Consider the following 26338-nt stretch of genomic DNA (forward strand, 5'->3'; position numbering starts at 1 on the left):
GACAAAGTGCAAAATACAGAGGTATAAAGCTACTGCTGTTCTAATATCCTTATTTATTAGGGTAGGATATCACTGTAAAATCTTCTATGGTTTTTATTTTAATGGAAATTAAATTGTCAATGTATTTCCTTTTCAGTGGTACCTGAGTTAGTAAGATTTTACAATACTTTAGAAAGAACTAGTATTTTCCTCACCAATAATTTTTTCTTGCTTTTATTTTTGAATGTATCAGGTGGGAGAAGGGTTCTTAGTAAAAGTTATCACATAGTCTAAAAACAAGTCCATCACGTAGTTTCATATATTAAAGAAATGTATCTGAAGAGGAGGAAATTTTGATAAATATAGGTCATAATCTCCATAGTTCAAGATTCTACTATGTTTTTTACTCATTTTTACTGAAAATAAATCAACTCTAGGTCAGAGTTTAATAAATGAGGAATCATAATCACAAGGTTAAAAAAAAGGAAAAGAAAAGAGGGAGGAGAAAAAGAAGTTAATATTTACTGAACACCATTCTGTGTTTGCTGGGGAGTCATGCACTGGCTGGACACTTTCCAATTATCTCATTTAGTTCTGTCAACCACCGTGTGATGTAAATGGTATCCCTACTTAGCAGTTCAAGAAACCCAAGGCTGCTCAGCTGATGACTAGGATAGTAAGGGTAAAAGTTCAAACTCAGGCTTGTTTAATCTCAAGCCTCTTACACTAAACTACACCAGCTTTTAAAAAACTGAAGGTTGTATAAAAATTTTATTTTCTTTCCTTTAAACAGAAAATACCTCATATTATTTCATCTAGGAAATACAGTATTGCCTACTTACTTATAATGAATTATCAGCAAAATGAAACAAAAAATATGAAATCATCTTTAAATAAAATTACCAGTAAACTTAATACTATCTTGCTGATCATTTGGATAAGTTAATGTTTCTGAATTCAGTGCCTTGAAAATTAAGCAGAAAATAAAATAGGCATAGATAAATTATAACTTAAACATTTGTATAACACTATTATTTCCAAGGATTTTCATATTTATAATGAATTTCATATGTATATTGAATATATGAATCAGATTTCTCATGTGATATTCTTTGTTCACATCCTCAATTCTCACTTCCACATGAAGGTTTTATAATGAAAACAGGCATTCTCAGTGGTCTAACTCAAATCAGTTCCTTTGGTAAAGCTTGTGGTTCTCTGAAGTGTCTCGATGCACCAATCTTTGGACGACGTCCAAGGCAGTGGAGAAGAGTGACGCAGAGAGAATCAGTGCATAACTCCAGATTATAACTTGAAATATTACTAAATGACACCTTATCTTATGGACTTTTAGGATAGTGATCATTTACTTTGGGTTGTTGTGAATCAAGACAAATAAAAAATAATGATGTGACAATATATTAATGAATGGTACTCATATAACATTCTAAGCTGTCATAATAGGGTATCTTTGGGATTTAAAAGCATCTTGTATTCTCTTCACTTAATTAAATATCAAGTTCAAATCTGACCTCTTCTCCCCATAATAGTTGCAATAATATTTTATCTGCCCACAAGGTAAAAAATAAAGCTTTTCTTTTTTGTTTGTTTATTTATCTTTACTTATTTATTTTGAGAGAGAGAGAGAGCGCGCAGGGGAGGGAGAGAGGGAGAAGGAGATGCCCAAGCAGGCTCCATGCTGTCAGCACAGAGCCTGAAATGGGGCTCGATCCCATAAACTGTGCGATCATGACCTGAGCCAAAATCAAGAGTTGGATGCTTAACTGACTGAGTCACCCATGTGCCCCCCAAACAAACCTTCTCTAAGCAAACATTCTATGAATGAGCTACCTATGAGTTTCAAAGGTAAATGTTTATTGTCTCCTTAACTTTTACTTATATTTAATCACTATAATACTTTTATTAAGGTTACTTTTTTATCTTTTTACAAATAATTAATAGATGTAACAGATTTTTAAACTTCAGGTAAATTAGTTTTCTTGAGATGTGTGAAGAAGAAGGTACTAATTAAAAATGTGTTGTAATAGCAGCCTAAAATGTTCATGTTAATTTCAAATATTTTCAGGTTGCAACAGCTCTAATAGGATGCCTTGTGTCCTCTTTACCTTGAAAAATCAAAAGTATTAAATTATTCATTGAACCTCACTGCCCTCTCAAACATGTGTTAGGTGATAAAAATCAGGAAAGGTGAAAAGAGAATCACCAAAAGTGAAAACTGAACAATTTCATATCAGAGTGTAGTCAGACAGAACATGTCCAATAGGAGGTTTAATCAGAAATGGAAGAGTAAAGAATGTCATTAATTATTCTTTTCTTGGGGGTATGCCTGGGTGGTTCAGGTCATGATCTCATGGCTCATTAGTTCGAGCCCCGCATTGGGCTCTGTGCTGACAGCTCAGAGCCTGGAGCCTGCTTCGGATTCTGTGTCTCCCTCTCTCTCTTCCCTTCCCCCATTCACATTCTCTCTCTTTCTCTCAAAAATAAGATATTAACATTAAAATTTTTTTTAAATATATTTTTTATGTCTCTTTGACTTATTACATAATTGGAAATTAGTAGATTTAATCCCTTTCCCTCAATCTTTTTTTTTTTTTTTGCTTGTTCAGTGTGAGTAAAATCCATAATTATGGTTGCTATTATGTGTAAACTCTATTCACAGGAGAGCTGAAATAACAAAAACACCACCAAAAGAAAGTGTTACTTAGATATATAGAGGTATTTGCTTCTCTTACTAATACATGTACTTGTTTTATAATTTCCACTTTTTATCCACTCCCACATAAGGAAAGCAAAAATCAATATAAATGAAGGCAAAGGCAGAAAGACTGATTTTGTTTCCTTTTTTGACAATAGATAAGTAGGTCATTTAGAGAAAGCAGAGAATTCTTCAGCAGGAGAGCTACTGATCAATTTAGTACTAAAAACAGAATTAAAGAACGGACTCAGAAACCAAAGGAAGTTTGCAGTTTAGGCACCAGTTGCCTCCAGTCATAGGAAATTCCCTCCCACCTGAATATTATTTTTAGCAAGAGTCATCTGTGAGCTGTAGCGCACCAGACGATTAAGAGGCCATGAAGGATACATTCTCATATTACCAATGTTCAATATCAGTAACTTTTTAAAGTAATATATATTTTAATAACGTATTTTTTTTATTTTTAGAGAGAGAAAGAGAGTGCACGAGTAGGGAAGAGGGACAGAGGGAAAGAGAGAGAGAGAAAATTCCACGGACCCCAATGCAGGGCTCGATCCTATTACCCTGGGATATGACCTGAGCCAATATCAAGAGTCAGATGCTTAACCAACTGAACCACCCAGGCACCACAATATCAGTAACTGTTTTTTATACCAGGACTTAAATCAGAATTTCTGCTTCGATGTCAACTCTTAGCAGGGATGAATGCTCCACAGAAATTGTACCACATATTTATTAAGCTGGCCCAAATGTACAGGTGTTAAAATACTCTACTCTTGCATTTTTATAAGCAAATAAATAATCATCAACTTAGAATATATACTATTTAATAAACTTGTGTATTTCCACTATGGATTAAAGACCTAGTACCTTTTGTGGCTATATAAAATGATCTAATGAAAACTGAGTATAAGAAACTTACTATACCTCAGTTGGCTTATTTTTGAACAAACATGTTTAACAAAAAAAGTCACCTTGCCAACTTCTTTTGCAGTTTCTAGGTCATTAATGAAGTTATCAAATTATATGTTGATTCTTGGGCATAGTGCTAATTTTCCAGTTTTCTGACCCTTAATATAAGTCTTCTTCAAAATCTGAAGTAGTAGATAGGTAAATGTTATCCTACAATGATTCAAATAGCATTATGGTTAGGATACATATTTTTTCCATATATACTAAGCTACTAGTGAAATAAAACATGAAATTTATCCAATTTTATTAAATTGCTGGTACAACAGTATACTCAATGAGCTGTTATATATATCAAAGTGGTTGTAGATACTCTAATAGTTTTTAGTCTCTACAGAAAACACCCTATAGCAAGTCTGATGTCTCAAAAAGAACACATCAGACTAAGAAAAACTAGTGCTGACAGATGTAACTAAGAACCTAAAAACTGTCAACTATGAAAGTCTGCTAGTTGAGTATACTGCCATTCTTAACTGTAAGCCTTCTAAACTGTTTCTAAGGAAAGCATTCTTTACTGAGATGAACAAAAAGTTGAGTGAACTGCATTTCCACCATGGCAGAGTTACCTGAGAAGCATGTGTTGAAAACAAAAGTTCATATGTACTCTGGACTTTATGTTCACAGCTCAATATGAAGTAAAAATGTGGCTTAGATCAGTTAATGTATTGGATTACAATTCCTAAGAAGGGTGTGGTGAGAAGTAGAAGGTAAAAAAAAAACAAAACAAAACAAAAAAACAAACATTTCCTGATGAAACTGCAGCATTACTAACACAGGTGTAATGTGGGACATGGATGGTGAGCAAAAATCAAACAAACCTAAAGACAAGCCATTATGTTGTTAACACCTTAAGTAAATTCCACTCACAGAATAGCACAGTAATTAGAAACAGAGGAAAAATAAATTTATGTGTCTCTCTCTATTACATGGATACACACACACAGACACAGATAGACACACACACACAGTGCATGGATGTAATCCATTTCTTGAGAGTAAAAAGGTGTGGGAATAATTTTACATTTTTACATTTACTGAACATCTTCTCTGTATGAATAAGTATAATGTGCTGGCTTTGTTATTTATATCGTACTTTTAAAACTAACATTTTTAAGTAGTTAATATGTGCATATGGCACAAAATAAAAAATATAAAATTTATAAGGTATCAAATCTGTCTCTCAGACTCTCAGACTCCTTTACAGCAACCACTATTACTTTTTTTTTCTTGGTTTCCACTTCTACATATATTCCAGAAATATGTAAGCACTCAAATGTGATATGCTATTAAATTGTCTTATTTAGTTCTCACAACTAGCGGAATTAGAATGTCCATGCCATTTTACATATAAAGAAAGTGAGGCTCAGAGAGGTTCAAATAATATTTTCAATTACAGTTAATTAACCTAGGGAGTACCTCTTTGATCTAATACCAAGTGAGAGCATATTCTAATGTCAAATTACATTCTTTCCTGGGGCAAGGCAGAATTCTAGCTTGGGGAAACGGATCATAACTAAAAGTCCTAGACCCTTGACATAGATTTCAATAATATGATTTAGTGATGGATTATTTCTAAATTATTAGGATTATAATGCCTGGAGAAGGCTTCAATGAGGAAATAAAACTGCTTTTCAAATTGACTATTGCTTTTATGTCATGAAAACGTGAGATGACACTTAATTAGTGAAGAAAATACAAGATTTTATTCTTGCAGCCACACCTGGCATTTCTTCTGAGCAGGGGAGAAACTGCTATTCTTAATAAAAAATAAATAAAGTCATTAAGATATTTACAGGTAGATGAAATAAAAAATACTTAAAAATAAATACTGGAACTATTTCATATTGACAAAATGATTTTTATTAAAGGAGATTTGAAAAATTAACTTTACTAAGGTCATTTAAAAACTTAGGACCTGTTACAGGATTTGGAGACTTAATTTAGTAGCTATGCATGGCTAAGGAAAGAATCCATATGTTTTGTGGTCATCGGCTTAAAAACCATTTTGAAAAGAAGTTATACTAAACCTTGATAAATTTCATGAACTAATTTTTTAAGCTGTCATCTGGCTTTAAAGCTTATTACTGGTTGAAACTGCTTACTAGGGGGACTAGTGACATAAAAAGTATCTGCTGTCAGGATTCAGCTAACCAGTTTATAGGTGGTTTGAGCCAAACATGAAACTTTATTTCCTAGTATTGGGAACAGAAACAGCCCGGGACTACCTTGAAAATTTCTCTTATGTGCTGAAATAAGGAGAATCTATTCAGTCTTTTGGGCAGACAGGCTTTCCCAACAGGCAATCTCTAATACACAATGTACTACCTGTATATTTCAGAGACAGTTCTTACTGTTGTATGTAAAAGTTTGGGAAAATATTCATGTTGAAAAAACTCCATTAAATCATCAAGCACTCTTTTTAAAAAATCACAAGAGAAAATGACAAAAAAACCCACCAAGGGGAATTAAGTGTACTATGAGAAGAATTTATAGCACAGTTATAAGGAAAGCAAGTAACAAAGTCACAGCTCTTGAATGAAAATGATGTTCCAGAGATTTTGAGGGATTTTCATTTTTCTGTACCTTGCTATTTAGCTGATTCAGAAATTAATTTATGTGGGCTTGAATAGTTTTCCTTGTCAATAAGCACTAAATACCTCTAAATGTTACTCAACTATTTGACCATATCAGAGAGGTGAGGTCTGGATTTCCATTTGAAAGCTGCTTCTTTTTTAGCCACACATCCTTTCTTTGATTCATGAAACTTCCATCATTCTCTTTTCCTTTTCACAACCCTAAACAGCTTTTTCAAAGAAATTCTAATATAAAACCAAAACTATGGAGTTTCATATTCTTTGTGGACTTGTGTGGTTGCATACCATATGAACTATGTAATACTTACTTGTCATCATCCTTTCTCGATGGAATATTAAAATAAATAATCAAGCAAATCCCCACTGAGAAACATACCACAAAATAAAGCTGCTTTAGGCACGAGTTAACATACTGCTTTTTGAACAATATCTATCTTTTTTTCTTCAGTATGCAATTTAAATAAGTACAGGCTGCAAGTTTGTGCAAGGTAGAACTCCTCCCCTTTGTTTAAGACAACTTTCAAATTTCTGTGCGTGCACTTAAGGAAGTTTTCTACATGTAATCACTAGGCCAGCTGTGAAGAGGAAAATTATAAGTGTGCTACGTTTGCTGCATTCCTCCAGGTCTTAAACTTTTGTTAAAATGCTTCATGAATGTATCAAATGGACTGCAATTGTCTACATTTGAAAAGCAATAGAGGAGATAATTCATGTTGTACTTTTCTCATTCTTAATAGAAAAGAGATCAGAGATCAGCGGAACATACTAGTAAACACTAGAGAATAGTGGTAAAAATAGATCTTCATAGTTAATGCTGTAGTCAATATGACTAGAGTTTATTTTGCTAAGTAGAAAAAAAAGTTATTTTTTAGAAACAAAAGACTGACAAAATTGAACCTTATGACATATCAAATAATAACCTAAATTTACTTTTTAAAAATCTAGATTTATTATGCAAAATTCAATTAGAAATGTTATGCTTGATGAGTTTCACTACCATTTTTGTTATGTTATGAAATAATTACCTTCTATATTTTCTAGAAAAGGAAACAAAAAAGGAAAGAAAACAAAAGTTATATAATTTCTACATGATCATATAGAAAAATGTATTCAGGAACAGACTAATGACTCAGAATCTTTTGTGTTTTTGTTTGTTAGCATGCCTAAAAGTCCAAAAAAAAGAAAAAAAAAGAAAAAAGAAAAATTGTTTAATGATGTATCACCTTTTTTTCACGTGTTTATTTAGTGGTAGTCTAAAGGTGATTAAAAGTATGTGGAAAGAATTCTTTATTTTTCAATACAGACTAAAGTTTTCTCCCTCTTTAGCTTACTTCAATCTTTCTATCTCCATCCTTTGAAGTATGACTAAGGATTCCCCACCCATCTGCATTGCTGAAGGAAAAGAAGAAAGAAGACAACCAGAAAAAGATGGTTAGAGGCAAGTGTAGAGGAAATACATTAAATGTTTTGTTAGATTAAAAACATGGCGTAAAGCAAAAAACAAAAAAAAAAGATGAATAGTGAAGTCCTTCATTTATTCGAGGTGACACAATAGGTTCTCTGAGAATTGTATGACCATTAAAACTGTACGATTACAATGAACAAAGATAGACAATCTCATTCTTTCCTTCTGACTTGTCAAAATTCTCCCTTGAAACTCCTCTTTTATAAAAAGAAAACCAAAACAACTTACTCACAGATAAGAATTTTAAAGTCTTAGTGGAAATGTATGGTGACAGCACAGGCAATTTTAAGGACACGTATTAAACCATTTTGATTAAAAAGAATCACAGACCAAACAGTGCAATAATCAAAGCAGCATTTAGTATTTTTTTCTTCATTTTCAAAATATTTGAAAATATCTCAACTGGCATCCTCCTAAAATAGTTTGTGATTAGTAATGGAAAATGTTGGTATATAAAAAGGAACAATCTGGTTATTATCTATAGAAAATTCACTGTTTAACTGTTGACCACGCACCTATTAAAAGAGATGCCGTCAGCAGTTTAGGGTCATATGGACTCTTCCCACGGCCATTTTCAAAATGGGAGTCTTCCAGCTTAAAAATGTTATCCTGTAGAAAAGAGAAAGAAGGGTGAATTTATTTAAAACAAGAGCTATGTTAACATACCTGTTAATCAGAGAGAGGTTGAGCATTTGTGTCTACCATCAAGAAGTATTATTTGTGTGAACTTTAGAGATGGCAAAATAATTTAAGTGGATTAAAACCAACTATTAGTAGCCAAGCATTTACTTAGCTCAGTGATTATTAGTACCAATTGGCATGTTTCAGGTAATAATGTATAAATGAATTCTAAAGAATGAGACCAGTCGTGATAAGAATAGAGTGATCATTTTATCACATAGGTATGCCAACCATGACCCTAATGGGTCTTGAAGGAAAGAATTTTAAATTTAAATGATTCTTTTTCTTCCTTCACATAGAGGAAAATATAGCAATTCACTACATTAGATATCTAGAATAAGACAGATTATCTTACTTTTCTGTATGTACTTTCCAGAAGGAAATGCTAATTAGCCATAGCAGTCACTTGACCCACTCCATTGTTCCCTCAACTTTTCTGTTTATGTTTCTCGAGCATTTTTAAATTACTCACACTAGAAGGTGGAAGATACCTGAAACTATCTTTCTCAATTTCTGTAAGTGTGAAATATCACACTGTATGTTATGGAAGGTGTTGCCTGAAGGTAGTGTCATCAGAACAATAGCACAGAGGTGACATATTTTTATCACAGGAAAATCTGCTCAGCTGAGGCTCAGGTACCCAGAAACTGGAACATTTGACTACATACAGAAATAATCACAAGTACCATGGTAGAAAATATCCAGAAAGCACTGCAACAAAAGCCTTAATAAGGAAGTAAGTAACTCATGACTGAGACCCCATCTCAGCTACAAGTGTCTAGCTACTGAAATGTCTATGTGACCATGGAGTAAACCGGGGAGAGGGGTAATTTCTAAACACTCTTTTTAGAACCAAATGCTCTGGGAATTAATTAGGTCAGAATATACATGCTTTTTCCAGTAGCACATTAACTTGTCCACAGGCTGAAATAAAATAGCTTTTTTGGCAATTTCTCTACAATTCACATAAAGTATTTTCTATCTCCTTAGAATAATAAAGGGTATTCATTTTATGGCCAATAAAGATCACTTTATTTAACATTTAATATTTCTGATGGAGCTAATGGCAGGGTTTCAAATCATGACTCTTAAAATTCATTTGAGTTAGAAAAGAAGAGAGAAAAAGGAAGCCAACCAACAGTGTTTTCCATCTTTATTACTGTGAGTGAGAATTACTGATTTTAGCCTTTTTTGCAGTGATTCTGTATTTGGTAATCAGCTATCCCCTAGTTATGATGGTCGTTTAGCTGAGTTCTGAAATATACAGAGCACAAAAATTTATGGGGTTTCTCAGAATTGTGCTAAGGTGCAGTGGGAAGGGCAGTGAGTCAGAAGTCAGGCCCACCTGGCTCAATGATTAGCTCTGTTATTTTTTTGTCACCTATTAATGTCTCTGAGCCCTAGGTCTCTAAAAGTCAATGGCAATAGGATATGTAACCTCACATGTTTAAGGATTGAAGAACTGAAACAAAGCATTTTTGAAGCAGCAAAATAAAAAAAAACACAAATTATTTTTACTTTAATACTGTTCATATAACCACTATAACCAAAGATTATTCAAATTTAGCACATATCTTTATGATTATTGTAAACTTTCCTAGTATAATTTGAAAGAAATATTACTTTAAGACAGTTATGTGAGTTAGAAAATTATAAACCTATTTACAGATACAAATTTATCATAGGCACATATTAAAATTATAATATGAAACTTGACATATGCCAAGAAAAAGTACAGAAGAATCTCTTGAGTATTACTTAGATTATTTTGATAAAAATTAGGTAATAAACCGAAATTTTCTCAGTAAAAGATACACACTCTGTTGCCACAAATCACAGAAAATGTTATTAAAATTTGTATGATTATTTCTCACAATAAGGAAGCAGTAAGGAGAAGTGATGGTGTGGCTGAAAATACTGTTATAAATATTATTATAAATTTCTTGTCCTCATAAGACATTTTATGACACTGACAAAGACAGAGGAGCCATCCATCAAAGTAGGAGTCACTGAATGTCTGGGATCATGTGTCCAAGTTAATAAGACAATGCCAAGGTAGATAAGAAGTACTTCCAACCTCATGTTTAATATTTGATTTACAAGGTAAAGGATTAAACTTCATAGAAGAGAGTTTAAGCATGTCAGTTATGGTTCGAGAGAAGATGAAAAATTACCTTTTGCCACGGTGTCAGATAATGTGCTCAAAGCTGGCCTTCTCCTTTCCCCTTTTTCCTTTAAATGTAACTCTTACCCAAATTTCTGGGTATCCATCATGTAATTCTATATTCTTACACAGCTTTACTAAAGGGCAAAACATTGAATTTCCTTTCCAGCCTACAGACAAGGGAGCCTGGAATAAGTATAATTCAATTTCTGAATAGGAAGGTAAAAGACTTTTCTTACACACAAATGTTTATAGTGTAAAATTCATACCCATTACATATAATAATGGGGTGCAAAGGTGTTGGTATCAGACAGAACCAAGTATTATCCCGGATCTTTCTTTTATTAATTCTGGGCCTCAGGCAACTCCTACACCCTTCTGAAATTCCAATTAGTATGCACTCAAAAAATATTCATTAACTTCATTTTTCCATTGTCTATAGTTGCCACAATAAAAACATTCTTTCCTATATCGATTGATATCTCTTGCGCCACATTGGGAATGCCTGCCTATATTTTCACTGGTAGAAATTAGGATAGCTATTGAAAATATATGTAAATGCCTTGGACTCCCAAGATGCACTGAAAATCTTTCTTATGTACAACTAGACCACAGTCTAGTTCAAAAGCTTACCTGAAAAAAAATATCACGAATTATAATATGTATAACATTTCTCAACTAAAATACACTATCCTTTTAATATGTCTGATGTGATTCATAAGAAACAACTATAATGCTGTTTTTGTCTTGTAAGCAAGACCTATTAGATGTGTGAAGATATTAACCCGTTGCAAAAGAAAGAAAGAAAGAAAGAAAGAAAGAAAGAAAGAAAAAGGCTCTGTGTGTTAATATAACTGAAGAATAACACCCTATGTTGTCATATGTAACATATTACATAGACAACCGTCTGGCTGGGCTTAGAAGGGCTTTTGAAATCTGATTGCTATTCAATGATTTTCTGTTTTAAAAGTATTATATAGATCACACATGTGAGTAGTAAGACCAGAAATCCTAAGACCAAGGTATACAATTAAACTTCATAGCTTCTATGTCTTATTTGGGCTGAAGTGATTTTCATTTTTAGAAATCCATGAACAAAAATCTAGCTGCATGGATTCTAATTGCTTTAGCAGATACTATGAGCATATCATATAAGTTATTGGGCTATATTTTATTACATGATTGCATCAGTTTTCAGCAACTATTTTTAGCTTTCAAGACCACTCATTCCCCTTTGTCTTTTGGATTTCCTGAATGTTATTAGACTGTGGTGAGGTAAGGCATTAGAGGAAATAATAACTGTGCTAATGTCTAATCCAAAGTCTTATAAATTATAAACCATTGGTGACATCATGGCAATAAATTTCCGAAATCTCAATCTTCCCCAAGTAATAAATTTGGGGCACAAAGTTGTAATTTTAGTTGTTTTATTTAATGATTAAAACATAAATGATGTTTGTAAAAAAGAAAAGAAAAAAAGGAAAAGAAAATCCTACATATATGTGACAGAATGACCATTTTGGGTGGGAAACTAAATGAAATTAAGTCAAACCAATACTTGGAAAGTATTTAAAAACATATACTATTCTATTTTCTTTCAAATTGCTCTTTCTCCTCTCTTGCTCCTTGTAAAGGACACCTTGTTTGCCAGTTATACTGAATTATCAAAATTTCCCTGGTCACACTATTCTTTTTCTCATCCCTGCCTGAGACCTCTTTCTTCTCTAGTCACTTACTCTCAGCCCTCAACCCCAGGGTGAACTTCCTTTCCTTTAAGAGTAAATTAAAAAGTCTCTTCCTAGGAGAAGTCTTCAGAGATTCTTGCAGATATAATTTATTAGCTTCCTTTGTGCATATCCTAATTAACAATACTACGCAGGCAATGACTATATTGGCTTCAGCAAAGACGGGATGTAATAGGATCTCACAGGAAATATTGTGGCATAGTGTATTTTGCCCAAAGGAGATGCTTTTGTGGATCAAATTCATCTGGAATTTACTTTTCCTAAAAAGGTGACTAGATCTATGTTGTGCAATATTATAGCCATAAGCCACATGCGGCTGTTTAATTAATTAAAACTAAAAAGTCCATTCCTCAGTCATACTAGCTACATTTCAAGTGCTCAATAGTCACATGAGGTCTGTGAATACAGTACTGAATAGATGCAAACATTTCCACTGTCAGAGAAGTTCTATTGGACAAGGTAGCTCTGGATCCAGAATTCCATTCCCTTAAAAATCCATGAAATGTACAAGGAGGAATCATACTAGGAAGACAGTATAGTTTTTACTAACCAGGGTTATACTAACACTTAATGGCAGTAGAGATGAATATAGGTCCTGAATATTCTTGTGTATCATTCTTCCATTTGAATCACTTTTCTCTAATCTATGCAGTTATACATTTTACCCATTATTTAAAGTTTAGGTCATGATACACAATCCATTAAATGTTTATTGATTTTACACAGAAAAAATATTTTCTCCCTGAAACTTGCATAGCAATCTATTCATACCCTCTCAGTGTCATTTGTTACTTTCAGCGTTGATATTCCATGGGTGCACGCTTTTTTTTTTTCCTATTAAATTACTTTGAGTAGAGGAAAAGATATTATTTGCCAAATACTAAAATAGAACTTTGCACTGAGTTAAAGCTCAGTGAAAAAAATGAGTGAATAAATGAGTAACTGACTGAGTCAAAGAGGCTCTGTAGAAAGACTATATCCCAGGGATAGAAAGGACATAAGCCCCGGCTCTAGGGGCTAATAATTTAAGGATATGACCAGACAAACACAAATATGTGGTAGAGGAAGACTACAAAATTCAAATATTAAGGCAAGTTTCAAAGTGAGTTTTAGGGGAAATATGATACAAGTTAACTTTTTCATGTTATGTTACTGTTAATATATTACTGACACTTATCATACACTTCCAATATGAGTTTACTCTTACTATAAATGATAAAAATAAAACCTAGTGACAAAGGGTATAACCTTAGAGTCCTTTTTGTTTTTACATTCCTATTCCTCTTTAATTTTCATTGGGCCTTATTCATAAATATTACCCCTCTTAATAGAGAAATCTTCATCGAGGGTAAAATGACCAGAATGTTCCTCTGCAAAACTTTAAAAAAATTTTTTAAACATTTATTCATTTTTGAAAGAGACAGACAGAGTGCAAGCCAGAAAGGGATAGAGAGAAAGGGAGACAGAACTTGAAGCAGGCTCCAGGCTCTGAGCTGTCAGCACAGAGCCTGACATCGGCTGGAACTCACCAGCTGTGAGATCATGACCTGAGCTAAAGTCGGACACTTAACCAAATGAGCCACCCAGGTGCCCCCTACTCTGCAAAACTTTAAAAACCTTTTCGCCAATGTTCTATTTCTCCTGTGTATCCTATCATTCTGGTAAAACCTCACCATTTTGTACTCAACAGAAATTACTTCAAGTAATCTCTTAGATATATGCAAGGGGAATAAATAGCATATAAGAGGAGCTGTGTGCACTTGCTAAATGTAATTTTCTATTTATAAAAATACATAATTTCTTACTGGCATTTTCATCTTTGGATCTATTTTGGAAACTTCCTAATATATATAAATTTTATGAAACACTAATATAAATAATAATTAATATGCTAACTACATATTGAGCTGTGACTAAGAATTATGTTTGAAATGTGAAAGTAAAATGTCTATTTAATTCAATGGGGCATACGAGAAATTACAACAAAAATTATATAGCAATAGCATATTATACACACACACACACACACACACACACTATTACAATGCTTATAAAGCTATTTGGTGGCTATTTCACTTAACAATAAACATAGTAAATGTTAATGGTGCCCTAGTATTTCAAGTATATTATTTCTGTTTAATCTTCAAATAAGCCAATTATTATTATACCAGCTTTATAGCTGAGAAGCTGAGACATTTTACATATAATAATCAAAACCACAAAGCTGATAAGTGACCAAATAAGAATTTGATAACAGAACTCTTTCAAATCCATGTTTTTAACCACTACATTAAAATGGATTTACCATATATATTATTTGAGACATACCCGAAAATAGTAGAAAGTGGAAACCACAGGAGTTCAAAATGGAGCTAATTTTCTGAGGAAAGGCTTTACTTGATTTCATCCTTAAAAGATGTATTTTGAGGAGAGATGAGTGTATCTGTGAGCATGCATGTGTGCGTATATGTGTGCATTAACTGTGGGTGCAGAGGGTCAGAGGAGCTCATAGAGGGAGGGCAGACGAAGCAGATTATTCTATCTAGGGGAAACAGCATGAATAAAATTCCCTCAAAAATAAGTTCCTATTAGATAAATAACAAAGCCAAGTTTAGACAATGAGGAATATATACATACATTAAGAGATAAGGCTGAAAAATACATTTGGAGTCCAACTGTGGAAAGTTTTCTGTGCCAAAATAAGCACATTAGTGTGTATTCAGAAGGTGTCAGTGACACAGCGATAATTTTAGCTGGAGAACAATAACATCAAAGAGGTGTAATATTATGATGAATCTGACAGTGATGTGCAGGATGATTTAGAGACATACGTGCCTGGTGGCAGGAAAAGAACGATTGCCATAGTCTGGGGAGAGGAGAATTAGGTCTTGTTACACATTGCAGCAATTTAAAGGAATTTTGTATGCTGTAGGTTGTGTCTTGGTCAAGTTGTTTGGTCTAGCTCCTATGTAGCTCAATGTTTTTTTTTTTTTGTTTGTTTTGTTTTGTTTTTTTTTTAACTTGTTACATCAGAATCATCTTTCCTCAAGAAAACTGAAGCTAAGCATACACATGTTTTATAAGTAGTCTTTAGGGTTTATTGATTTTATGTAGTTAAAGAGTTTCCAAATTAGTTATTCTATAAAGACTTTTCTGTTTCTAACATGGTGTGATTCTTTATCCTATCACTCTGAACTTGGGACATTAGCTTCTAGTTCTTTGTCCCCTCTCTCCTTGAGCATAATGCAGAGCATTATCTAGATTTTTAAAACCCATTTCCTTTGCATTCTCTATACACTGTTACTTAGAATTCATTTATTTTTATGAATTCAGCTTCTGAACTTCAATCTCAATCCTTCTGCTATTCTAATAATTCAAACTTAGTTTCCTAGCCTGTTTGAATCACCTTATTCTCCATAGTTATTTCAAAGCTGAGAACTTTTAAAAGTCCTTGGCTCTTTAAGAAAATATAAGACCAATTACAAATAATAAACTTCATAAAAACTAGTCTGTCAGAAAGTTATTGGATTTATACATTGTAGGAAGATACAAAAGAAGTGTAACTGTGGTCTGTGTTACTGTATGCTATATAAATAAAGCAAACATAACGTGCTGCACCGATTATAATGTATGAATCTGCCTTATATTTAACTATGACTTTAGCCATTTCATATCATATTAGAATTTTATCTTTCTCTGCAATAAAAGAAACAAAACATCACTGCAATTACATGACTGCTAATTATAAATAAAAAACCCAGACAAACCTCAGTGAAAGACTGAAAGAGAGATTAAAAAAAGGATTAATACCTGTAAGGATTTTTAGGTCTGAATATACTAACAATACCTTCTTTTCATATTAATAGTTTCAAGTAGTTTTAGATATATAATAACTATACTATTTGGTTTTAAATCCAAAATGTAGTACTTTGACGCTAAAATACCATTATTATGCTTATTCAATAATTGCCAATAAGTTTTTAAAGACAAATGCCTTGGAAAGGGAATTTTCCTAAGTACAGCTACAAAACCAGCTATATAACTGTTGTAACAAAAATGAATTTTATCTATTAAAAATAAAAATGTGCCAGTTATATAAAATATAGTCTAGTTTAATATTCATGATCTATGATCACTCACTAGATACATTCGGGCAGACTTTACTGAATATAATTTCTGTTTCCCATAAGTTCCTAGGATCCAAAATACAGGAAGGATAACATCATCAGGGTAGACAACATTCTCATTAAGTTCATCTGTAGGTTAAACCTAAGCAGGGATCATTGGCCCCTGGCCTCACTGATTTTAATGTCTATCATTTGTCCAAGCACTGTTTTAGTATGGCAGAAATCTTACCTCTGAAATTGGTCTCCAGAGGTCCTATGGCTTTTCAGTGGTCCAGAATATACCTGTTGTTTGTAGTTTGGTAGATGTGACACAATATTACTGTTCATGGATTATGAAATACAGATTTTATGACTCATTGTGCTAATTACTGATTATTTTGGAAGTGCCAATATTTCTATCTATGAAATGGGAAATAATCCACAGATTTACTTCAAGGATTAAATGAAATATATTGTATATTAATATAGAGAAGCATATTTAAACCATATAGATATCTAGTTAATTATTATTCTGATGATTATAAATAGACAACAAATGCTACATCTTTGCTATGATAGCATGTCGATAACCCATTTTCAATGATAATAATAGCTAATACCTGTTAAGCAACTCTTGGCAAACACAGTCTCCTAAGTGCTTTGTAGGTATTACGTTTCAACCTCACTGTACCCCTTAAAACACATAGTGTGATTATCCTAGTTTTGTAGATGAAGTAACAAAGACAAAAAATGACTTGTCTAAAGTCACACACATAGCTAGTACGTACCACAGCCAGGTAACCAATTTCTAAAATCAGTAATAACTGGAGAGATTAAAAAAACCTATTTTTTTTTGTGCTTGATTTGCACAACCATGTTATTTCATCAAACATAAATGCTGAATACACATCAAACATAAAATGCTGTTATAATATTATCTCTTAACTGCATCTTACTTCATGAATACACATCACACATTAAAACATTTGTTATAATATCTCTTAACTCAATTTTGCATTCCCTGTAGTTCATGCATATGTTAGGCCTTGAATGAATCTTAACTAAATTGATCATGACAGATAACACTATATTTAATATAGTTCTTGCATTATACTATTAATATAGCAAAAACAAGTAAAATCAATTAACATATTTCTAACCTTGTTTGAAGAAAAAATACATGAAACTACTTTGTTTCCAAGTCTGTGAAAAATTAGACTGTGAAAAATTATTCATTGTCTTCCTAGTAACAATATACAGTCCTTACAGCTGGATTAAATAGGATTTGCCCTCTAAATTTAAGGAACCTGAATTTATCTGGGTTCCTCAAACAAACAGTGACATAATTCATCTGCTTTTTGTCATCATTAAAATTAATGGTAAAACCAAGGAAAACGGAAAGCATATGTGTTCATACTTCATGTAGATTATGCTTTTAATAGGAGCTTAATTTGAGTTTATGCAGATATCACATACCTGTCATAATTATTCAGCTATGAATGCCTGTTAATTCCCAAGGTATATAACAATGAAAGGAAAAATTCTATATTAGCTAGAATGAAAAATTACAGAACATGAACAATTTACTCTACAGTGTTTTGCCCTAGTGAGACATGGTAAAGTAAGTTCAACCACAGAGCAAATCAATGGCTCACCAAAAATAAAATAGTGGAACAATTCACTTGATCGTTCTTTCCATGTGCTTTTTAAGTCTTCTATGTTGAAAGCACAGTTACTTTTTCACTAGCCATCTTATCATTTCATAAAGCATCAGAGATTTTTTTATCCTAAACTGTGAAAGTACAGCGCTCACTTTTTGCTAGTTCTTTTTATAAATGTGTTTGTCACATCCATGATTAGACACCACTGGCAATTTTTATCAACTTAAATGTAGATATGTCAATAGAAATAAGCATATGTACTGTAGGAAGTATTAAAATCTACTCATATGGATTCTTTACATTTCAAGATTTTTTAATAGATACTATCTGGGAAATGATGAGGCCAATAGAATTAACATTTTATTTATGCCAAGGTATGCTTAAGTGAAGCCTGGTCACTCAAGTACTATCATAATCATTTGTAAATATATGATTTTCTTTTAGCAAATTAGAAAATATTGAAATACTAATTGTTTTGGCAGAGGTATTGTAGGAGAGAATCCTATAAATTCTTTGTGAGAATATACATTTTAGAGAATAATTTGGGAAATAGTTTAGTTTTGGAAATAGATACAAATGGAAAAAAAGGAAAAAATAAAAATTAAAACAAGATAGAATTCACCATGAAATTTAGAATACTGAAAAAAAATACCAGTAACAAGAGGGTGATAAATTATGTCATATCTACATAATTGATTATAATGCAGGCATAGAATATATACATCTATTAAATATTTTATTTACATATTAAATATGTTATTATTACCTATTAACATATCGCCAAAGCAATAATGCAACAACTGTGTTAAGATGCATGAAAAAAAATGGAAGGAAATTCATTATGATATTAAGTCTCTAGCTTACATTATTTGGGTATTTTTTTCTGTTTGTATCATTTTGATTTCTCTTAATATTTTATACAATAATCATGCAGCTCATACATTAAAAAACAACAGGGTCTCTATATCCTACTATCTAAGTAAATCTTCAAATTGGCAGTGCATGGACTGAATCTGACCTGGCGACATGCTTTATTTGTTGGGCTCAGATTTTGAAGTCTTGAAACTGAATATCTTTTCATGATACTTAGGACTTTTCATGGGATAACCCCTTTCCACTGTTCCCCACTGTTTTGAGTTTCTTTCTCCATCTTTTTATGTCACCTGCATGATCACCATAGGCATTTGAGTTTGCAACCCCTATAAAGCATTGTAGCTTAACTTAATCACCAACAAATACACTGCATTTATATCTAACAGTCTCCATTTTTTAGATTTACTTCATATAACAAAGTCCTCACAAGGAATGTGGTCATGCTCATATATCTCATGTTAGAAGTACTATAAGGTTTAGCAATTAATCATGGTTAAACACAGAAGTTAATGGGGACTTCAAAGTGATTCGAAACTCTAATTGTCATAGTATCATAAATCTCCATAGCTTTTTGCTCATTCTTTCCATATAATTAAGTTGATCTATATACATACTGTTAACAATATCTCGTTTATTAAAAAATGGGTGGTTCCAAATATGTACATCTAAATTAATTACCCAGAATCTTTAAGAGTCGAGCTTTAAATGTGTATAGTTAACTATTGAAAAATACAGGCAAAGCAGTCCTTATGGAAATACCCAGATGTTGAGTGGCTTCTTTTGCTTTCAAATTAATGACCATGGAGACATTCTATATCATACAGTGAGTTGACTTTTGGGTCATTATTTCTAATCTATTACAGTAAAAACATGAATTATTTATAAATGAATCTCTCTCACTGGAATTAGTTTCTGGCTATAAAGCAAGATTTCTTTGTTATCAAATAAACATTTATAATTAAATAATCTAGGATAAATCAAGTATTTTTATTTGGTTTATTAAGTAGAATGTCTGATGTTGAAAATTAAACTGTACATCTAAAATTACCATTCACGTGGTTTGGAAATTTATAGAATTTTAAGAGACATTTTCGATTAGAGAAAACTGAGACTTTATTATAGATTATTTTAATAGTAGTTGAAAGCTCAATTAATATCTTTCTCAGCTTATTCATGGCCATTTACTCTTCTTAAAAACATACTTTAATCCCTGTCTTTAAGAAATTTAAAGTTTTAGATGTTGGGAGAATGTTACATAAAAATTGAGTGTAGTAAAAATTACTTTGAGTTATAACATATATTCGACCTACTTTGTGTTATACAAATTCAAAGTGAAGAGCTAGTTTAAATGAGTTGAATCAAGAATGCACATGATTTATTTGTGGTACACTTAAAAGAATGCGTCCACTTGAACAATAGACAATGTAGGAATAAAAGAGAAGAAAAATTTAGCAAAATTATGTTCTGTCTAGGCACTGTTAAGTAAAAAAAAAAAAAAAACTGTCAATATTTGCCCAAGTCTATGTTTGATCAGTGTTGATGGGTAATACACATAATTACAATCAGAAAGCCCATAAATAAAAATTACGCTAATGGAAAAGCTGGAAGAAAATATGCAAATATTTAAAAAGTTATGTTGGACTACTGATTATGTCTATGTATGCATTATAGTTATGAATATGCATACACACATGTACATATACACACATATGCATGTATTCTACATGTTTGACCTAATATGTTGCATATAAGCATATAAACAACTTGAACATAACATAATATTATATATTTTTAAATCTTAAGTATGATAGTGGATTTACAAGTATTTTAACATACACATACGAACAGACTATAATGTATACTTTAAAGTCTAAGAAAACAGACCCTTTTCAAAAATTATATTGACTAAAGATTCCCTTTTTTCTTCTGCCCTTTTCCTTCTTTTTTTTTTTTTTTTAAATTTGTCTCGAACAAGATTGAGGATGGCTTGCCTCATGGTGGAAGAAGAAAAAAATACTTGAAGACTCTACCTTTGGGGTAGCTTTTTGGTTTGGCTTGTAGTTTTGCTTTAATTCTGTTCCCTTTACTACTATGTTATCATCAGCTTCCTTATCCATGCTACTGGTGTGTGCTAGCACAAACGAGGAAGAAGTACACGTTCTGGAAAGAGTAGAATATATTATATATGTTTCATTCATTTTCAAATAGTGAATTATTTCTTTGAGCGGCATTCTAGCTGCAAAGCTAAATAACAGTGAAAAGAGACAGGAAGTGGGAAGTGCACGAGTCCAAGACGATAACCAAAGAATGGGAATAATAATAAAAAGACCGTGAGTATATTGTGGAGTAGTAACTCCTGAGGAATTTAGGTAATTTCTAATGTTGTTATCATTACTGAAGAATCCTATAACGCTAAATAAAGCAAAGACTATTTACAAAAGAAATATGTCTTCTTTAGTCATTTAATTTATGATCTTGGATAAAAATGGTATTCTTTAATTTAAGAGGAAAAGGTAATATGACATTACCTTGAAAAAATTTAGGCCTGATGTCCTTTTCAAAGGATGGCCAAAGAAAACCTAAAAGCATCTTGAACGTAGAAAATCTAGGCAAGTATTTATAACGCTCAGTTTTTGAGCTCAAGGAATCCCTGTATGAATTAGTTACTAATTCTAACTCACAAAAAATTCAAGCCATCTAAAATGTGCACATGGATAGAAAAACTAAATTCTGATTCTGTGGCATTATTAAAACACTGCAGGTGTCATACTCTGAGAGGAGTATTCTGTATCTACAAAGTACACAGTTAAATCTTACCCAAATTTTACAGAATCATTTAAACATATAATGCCAATTACTAGTATTATTCATTACTGTGCCATCATAGTTATAATAAAAAATTCAGTTTTCATGATCAAAATTTAATGTTAGAATTGAACAGGTGGATATTTCTCTTCAAAGAAATACAAAAAAAAAAACATTTTAAAGCATAGATTATCAGAATGTAAAGGAGGCCCAAATTTGATTGAAAACTGATCACTTATATTATTTTGGCAAATAAACCAATTTCTGATACATAATATTTTCTATCTTTAAATTTATATTAAGGGCATTAAATTATGAGTAACTTACAAGAAATTATTTACAATATATATTCACAATATATATTTACTAATATAATTAAATACAAATACAATTAACTAAAGAATAATGTGAAATCATCTTTAAAAATGTGAATTTTTTTAATTGCATATAATAAATGTAAATAAAACCAACACAATAACTGATTCAAATAAAGGATAACCGTGGCTTCCAGGAAGTTTAGATTTATTAATATTACCATTTCACAGAGTCCATCAAAATCTATAAAAACAGTAAAATTCAGAGAGGATAAGTAACTATTCGGTATCTGAGCTTTAGAATCTTTTCCAGCAAAAAATCCTGCCTCCTTCCACGGTAACCTTTGTGGATTATGGTTACAACATTTATTCCTAAATCCACAGTTAATTTGGTAAAGGCATTATTCTATAAACAATATAAGCTACATCTCAAGTACCATTATAACTATGTTTAGTTTTGCTGACCTGCTTCAAGTCCAGATTTCTGCTTGGCTGAGCATCAGTGATCATACAAGTGGTGACTGTGTGGTAGCTTTGGAAGCACCAACCATTTCAGCAAAACTGCAGCTGTTATATGTTCAATATCTTGGTTTTTTGAGTCCAGTTTAATTTTATAAAATCACTTACAGTTTTGTTATAGTTCTCTATTTCTTTATCTCTTTCAAGTCTCTAAGTGTTATTTATTTATTTATTTATTTATTTATTTATTTATTTATTTATTTATTTTCATAATAATACTTTAAAAAACCTGATTGTGAAAACCAGCAAAATGACTACCTGACTACTGCTTCCAGATAGACTTTGAAATGACTGCTCATTTTGAATAAATGACCAAGGAGTTATCAGCTGAAATGATACATGGATACACTTGATTTGAAAGCAATTTTAAATTAAGATAATAAAATGACAGAGCAGGAAAATCAGGTCTAACTAATGAGTTGTAGATCTGTACGTGTTGCTTTATAAATTTTCACGCAGAAGCATTTGAAAACCAGATCAATCAGCTCTATGGATAGCTGGTTTTAGGGAGTTGAGAACAAACGTATAAAGATGACATGACATGATCCAGTCATTCCAATTTTCCATAAATCATAAATTAATGCCCAAACCCATTTTGTTTAAAATGCCTCAAAACTGCTTTGAAATAGTAAGGACTGGGGGGCAAAATTCATTTAGATTATTAAATGGTTAGCAATAAAAACACTGCTTCTCTATGTGGTATTATAAAAAGTCCTCCCAAAAGAGGCATAATACTTTCTTTGGTGAGCTACTTAATGCTGTGGTCTTTACAAATTAAAAAAAAAAAAAAAAATCAGGAATTCAAGCTTAGTCTCCTATACTTTAAATTTATGTTCCCAGATATGGTATGTATTAGAAATCTAGCTCTCTTTACTTAGAAACACATAATTTTCCTAAAGTCAAGGTAGTACACATAAGGAAAAATGAAAAATCAAGCAGCTCTCCAGTTGATTAACAAAAAGCTATAATATCCATTTACCTCAAATATCCTTTTTATTTATTTTGAGATAGAGAAAGAGAAAGACAGCACAGGTGGGAGAGGGAGGGAGAGGGAGGGAGAGGGAGGGGGAGGGAGGGAGAGGGAGAGGGAGAGGGAGGGAGAGAGAGAGAGAGAGAGAGAGAATCCCAAGCCGGCTCCATACCATCAGAGCCTGATGCAGAGCTCGAACTCACTAACTGCGAGATCATGACCTGCGTCGAAATCAAGAGTCGGATGCTTAACTGACTGAGCTACCCAGGCAGCCTTACCTCAAATATCCTAATGTTTAAATCCAAATTTCTGAACATGAACAAAATAAGGCAGGGATCTGTTCTCAACAGTAAGTGAATGACTTTTGTCTTTATGATATTCTGTCCAATATTCTGCAAAGCTACCTGTAAGCTGTTACTCACAACCATCATACACTGTCAAAGATAATTCCATCAGGAAAAGTAAAGTTACAGTATGATGAAACCTGAAAATTCCTATGTAATGTGATGCCTAAGAATGTGGGTTTCTCAAGGGATATTAAGAATAGAGGATAAGGATATGCTTATATTAGTAGGGGAGGATGCGACATTTGGAATGAGATAATTTTTGGCTAACTGAATCAATGGACTGTATTTGAAGTTTAGGAGGAGCAAAGGGAGGATGAGAGGGGGTGTTATAGGAAATGAGAACATGGATGTAGGAGGAGATCATATTACACGGAGCTTTGAACCTGACCATAAAATCTTAGATGCTGTTCTGGGGGGAAAGAATAACTGGTGGGCTGGGGTGAGGACATTGAGCAAACACAGATGGAGATTAAAAATGGTCGCAAAATCAAGAAAGGAGAAAACATGGTGGGAAGGAAGTTGAGGGATATCCTGAATTATGTGGTAAAGTTTTGACGTTTTGTAATTCTGAAATCTTCCTGCAGATAAAGTTAAGGAATATTTAACAAAGGACAATTATGAAACATGGAATATATTTGTTGAACTATTCATTTCATCTTAAGCACCCTGCTCTATTACTAATTTTCTTTCATCTTTTTACCCTATGAAAATGAATGAAATTATCATTCTCCTCCAGTATTTTGTATCCCCCCACCCCTTGCAGTCTGGAAAACAAATGGGACAAAATGGAAAATAACGCATATGAATGGGTTAGCAGGAAGGCATGGCTGGTCATTACAAGGTTTGACAAGTCCAGTGTTTGGGAATAGAGAAGTGTAACTAAACCTCAAATGTATGGTTAACCCAGACTGCTTGTCTTCTACATAATTTTTGCTTTTGTCTGGCAGTTGTAAGCACTTGAATTTCCAAAGATAGGTGCCAGGCAAGATCAGGGAAGAGGACAGAGCAATGCTGTCTTTCCTGTTTTCCTACCCCGACGGCTAAATTCCCCATAGGTGACCTGTGTGATCACTTCACAGGACCAGAGGGTCAGCAGCGATGGCATAAAGGCTGCAGCTGTTGCTGTGGTGCTAGGGCCACACTCTTCTCTTTGCCAGCCCTCTCTCTGGTCCTAGCATTAATCACAGCAGCACCAGCTGAGAAGAGAAGAAGATGCTAGGTCTTGTGCTGGGCACTTCTGCAGTCTGTGGAATTTGAGCACCTGGGTTTGAGTCCAGGCTCTCCTGCTTCAGAGTTGTGTGACTCTAACTTTCACCTCCCTAAGGCTGTTTTCTCCTGTGTGACGGTAACATAGAAACTGTGCTATTATTTTTATTGTCATTTTCATATTGTATTTATATTCCTCACAACCGTGCTATGTGGTAGATATCATTTTATTCACTTGAAGGTCAAGGACATTGCTTGTGCTCCAAGGGGTACAAATGATAATTAACAGAACTGGAATTTACAGTAATTATATCCATGGCCAAGGTATTACAGTGGAAGATAGTAGGTTTAGCTGTTCAAGCTGTTGTTACATGAAATGTTATGATTTTAAAAATCCACAGCACAAAAGATGTGGTTTGTGTACTGAGAAAATACTCTGGAAACAAGGAACCATTACTTCTAATCATGCCCTACCACAGGCTGTCTTAACTTGTTTCTTCATATGCTCAAAATGATTACCAGGGCCCTGTGCAGCAAATGACAGACCTGAGAAACAAAGATAAGTCTTGGGTTTTTTTCAAAGGATTAATTGGGAAATATATTTTAAACACATCAAGATAAATTTAGCCAGTTGCATAACTCTCTTTTCCTGCTGACCTACACTCCCTTGAATTGGATTCCTTTCACAGCCAAATTTCACATATAACTTGTTTTTTATCCCTTTTCCTCAATTATTTCTTCTACATAAACACTTTTCCTGAATTCCATTTCCCACTCTTCCACTGGAAGGGTCATATTAGAAGACATCAATGACTTTCTTGTTCTAACTCCAGGGGAGTTAGAACAAAGCTTTTTTCAATTTTTTTTTCATTTTATTATTTTTTTAATCTTTGCGGCCTATCTGGTGTTCCTTGGTATTTTCATTGAACATGGAGATCCTGAGTGCCTATTTCCAGGTATGATTTTTTGTTTTGACTTGATTCTGTGTTTGTGCTACCCCTGTTTCCTGGTCTTTCATTACTTCTCCCCAGGTTTCACCAAAAGTGCCTTTGCTAAGGCTAAGAAGCTAAGGCTTTCTTATATCTCATTTCACCTTAATTATTACTCAAAACTTCTAAGTCAGGACCTCCTTGTCTACACTTCTTTCTTCCTTCAGCTCAGTACTTGCCTCAGTGACACGCTGCTTGGATGACTCTTCCAAACCCTAACCTCGACACAGTGGAA

At 32.9% G+C, this 26338-nt stretch overlaps 1 protein-coding gene and 1 long non-coding RNA gene across 7 annotated transcripts in view; one reads left to right on the forward strand and one right to left on the reverse strand.

Moving 5' to 3' along the window:
* SEMA3A (semaphorin 3A) overlaps positions 1–26338 on the reverse strand; it is a 446388-nt gene that overhangs the window by 82490 nt on the left and 337560 nt on the right. For all 6 annotated transcript variants that reach the window (XM_042916651.1, XM_042916638.1, XM_042916644.1 and 3 more), the window contains one exon: positions 8239–8332. In XM_042916651.1, the coding sequence (XP_042772585.1) occupies positions 8239–8332 (94 nt within the window). The remainder of the gene's footprint in view (positions 1–8238; positions 8333–26338) is intronic.
* The window catches only part of LOC122206993, a 15690-nt gene continuing 14429 nt past the window's right edge, over positions 25078–26338 (forward strand). The window contains exon 1 of the long non-coding RNA XR_006196639.1: positions 25078–25253. This is a non-coding gene — a long non-coding RNA (uncharacterized LOC122206993). The remainder of the gene's footprint in view (positions 25254–26338) is intronic.

The sequence above is a fragment of the Panthera leo genome, chromosome A2 (genome assembly GCF_018350215.1).
Source record: "Panthera leo isolate Ple1 chromosome A2, P.leo_Ple1_pat1.1, whole genome shotgun sequence".
NCBI lineage: Eukaryota > Metazoa > Chordata > Mammalia > Carnivora > Felidae > Panthera > Panthera leo.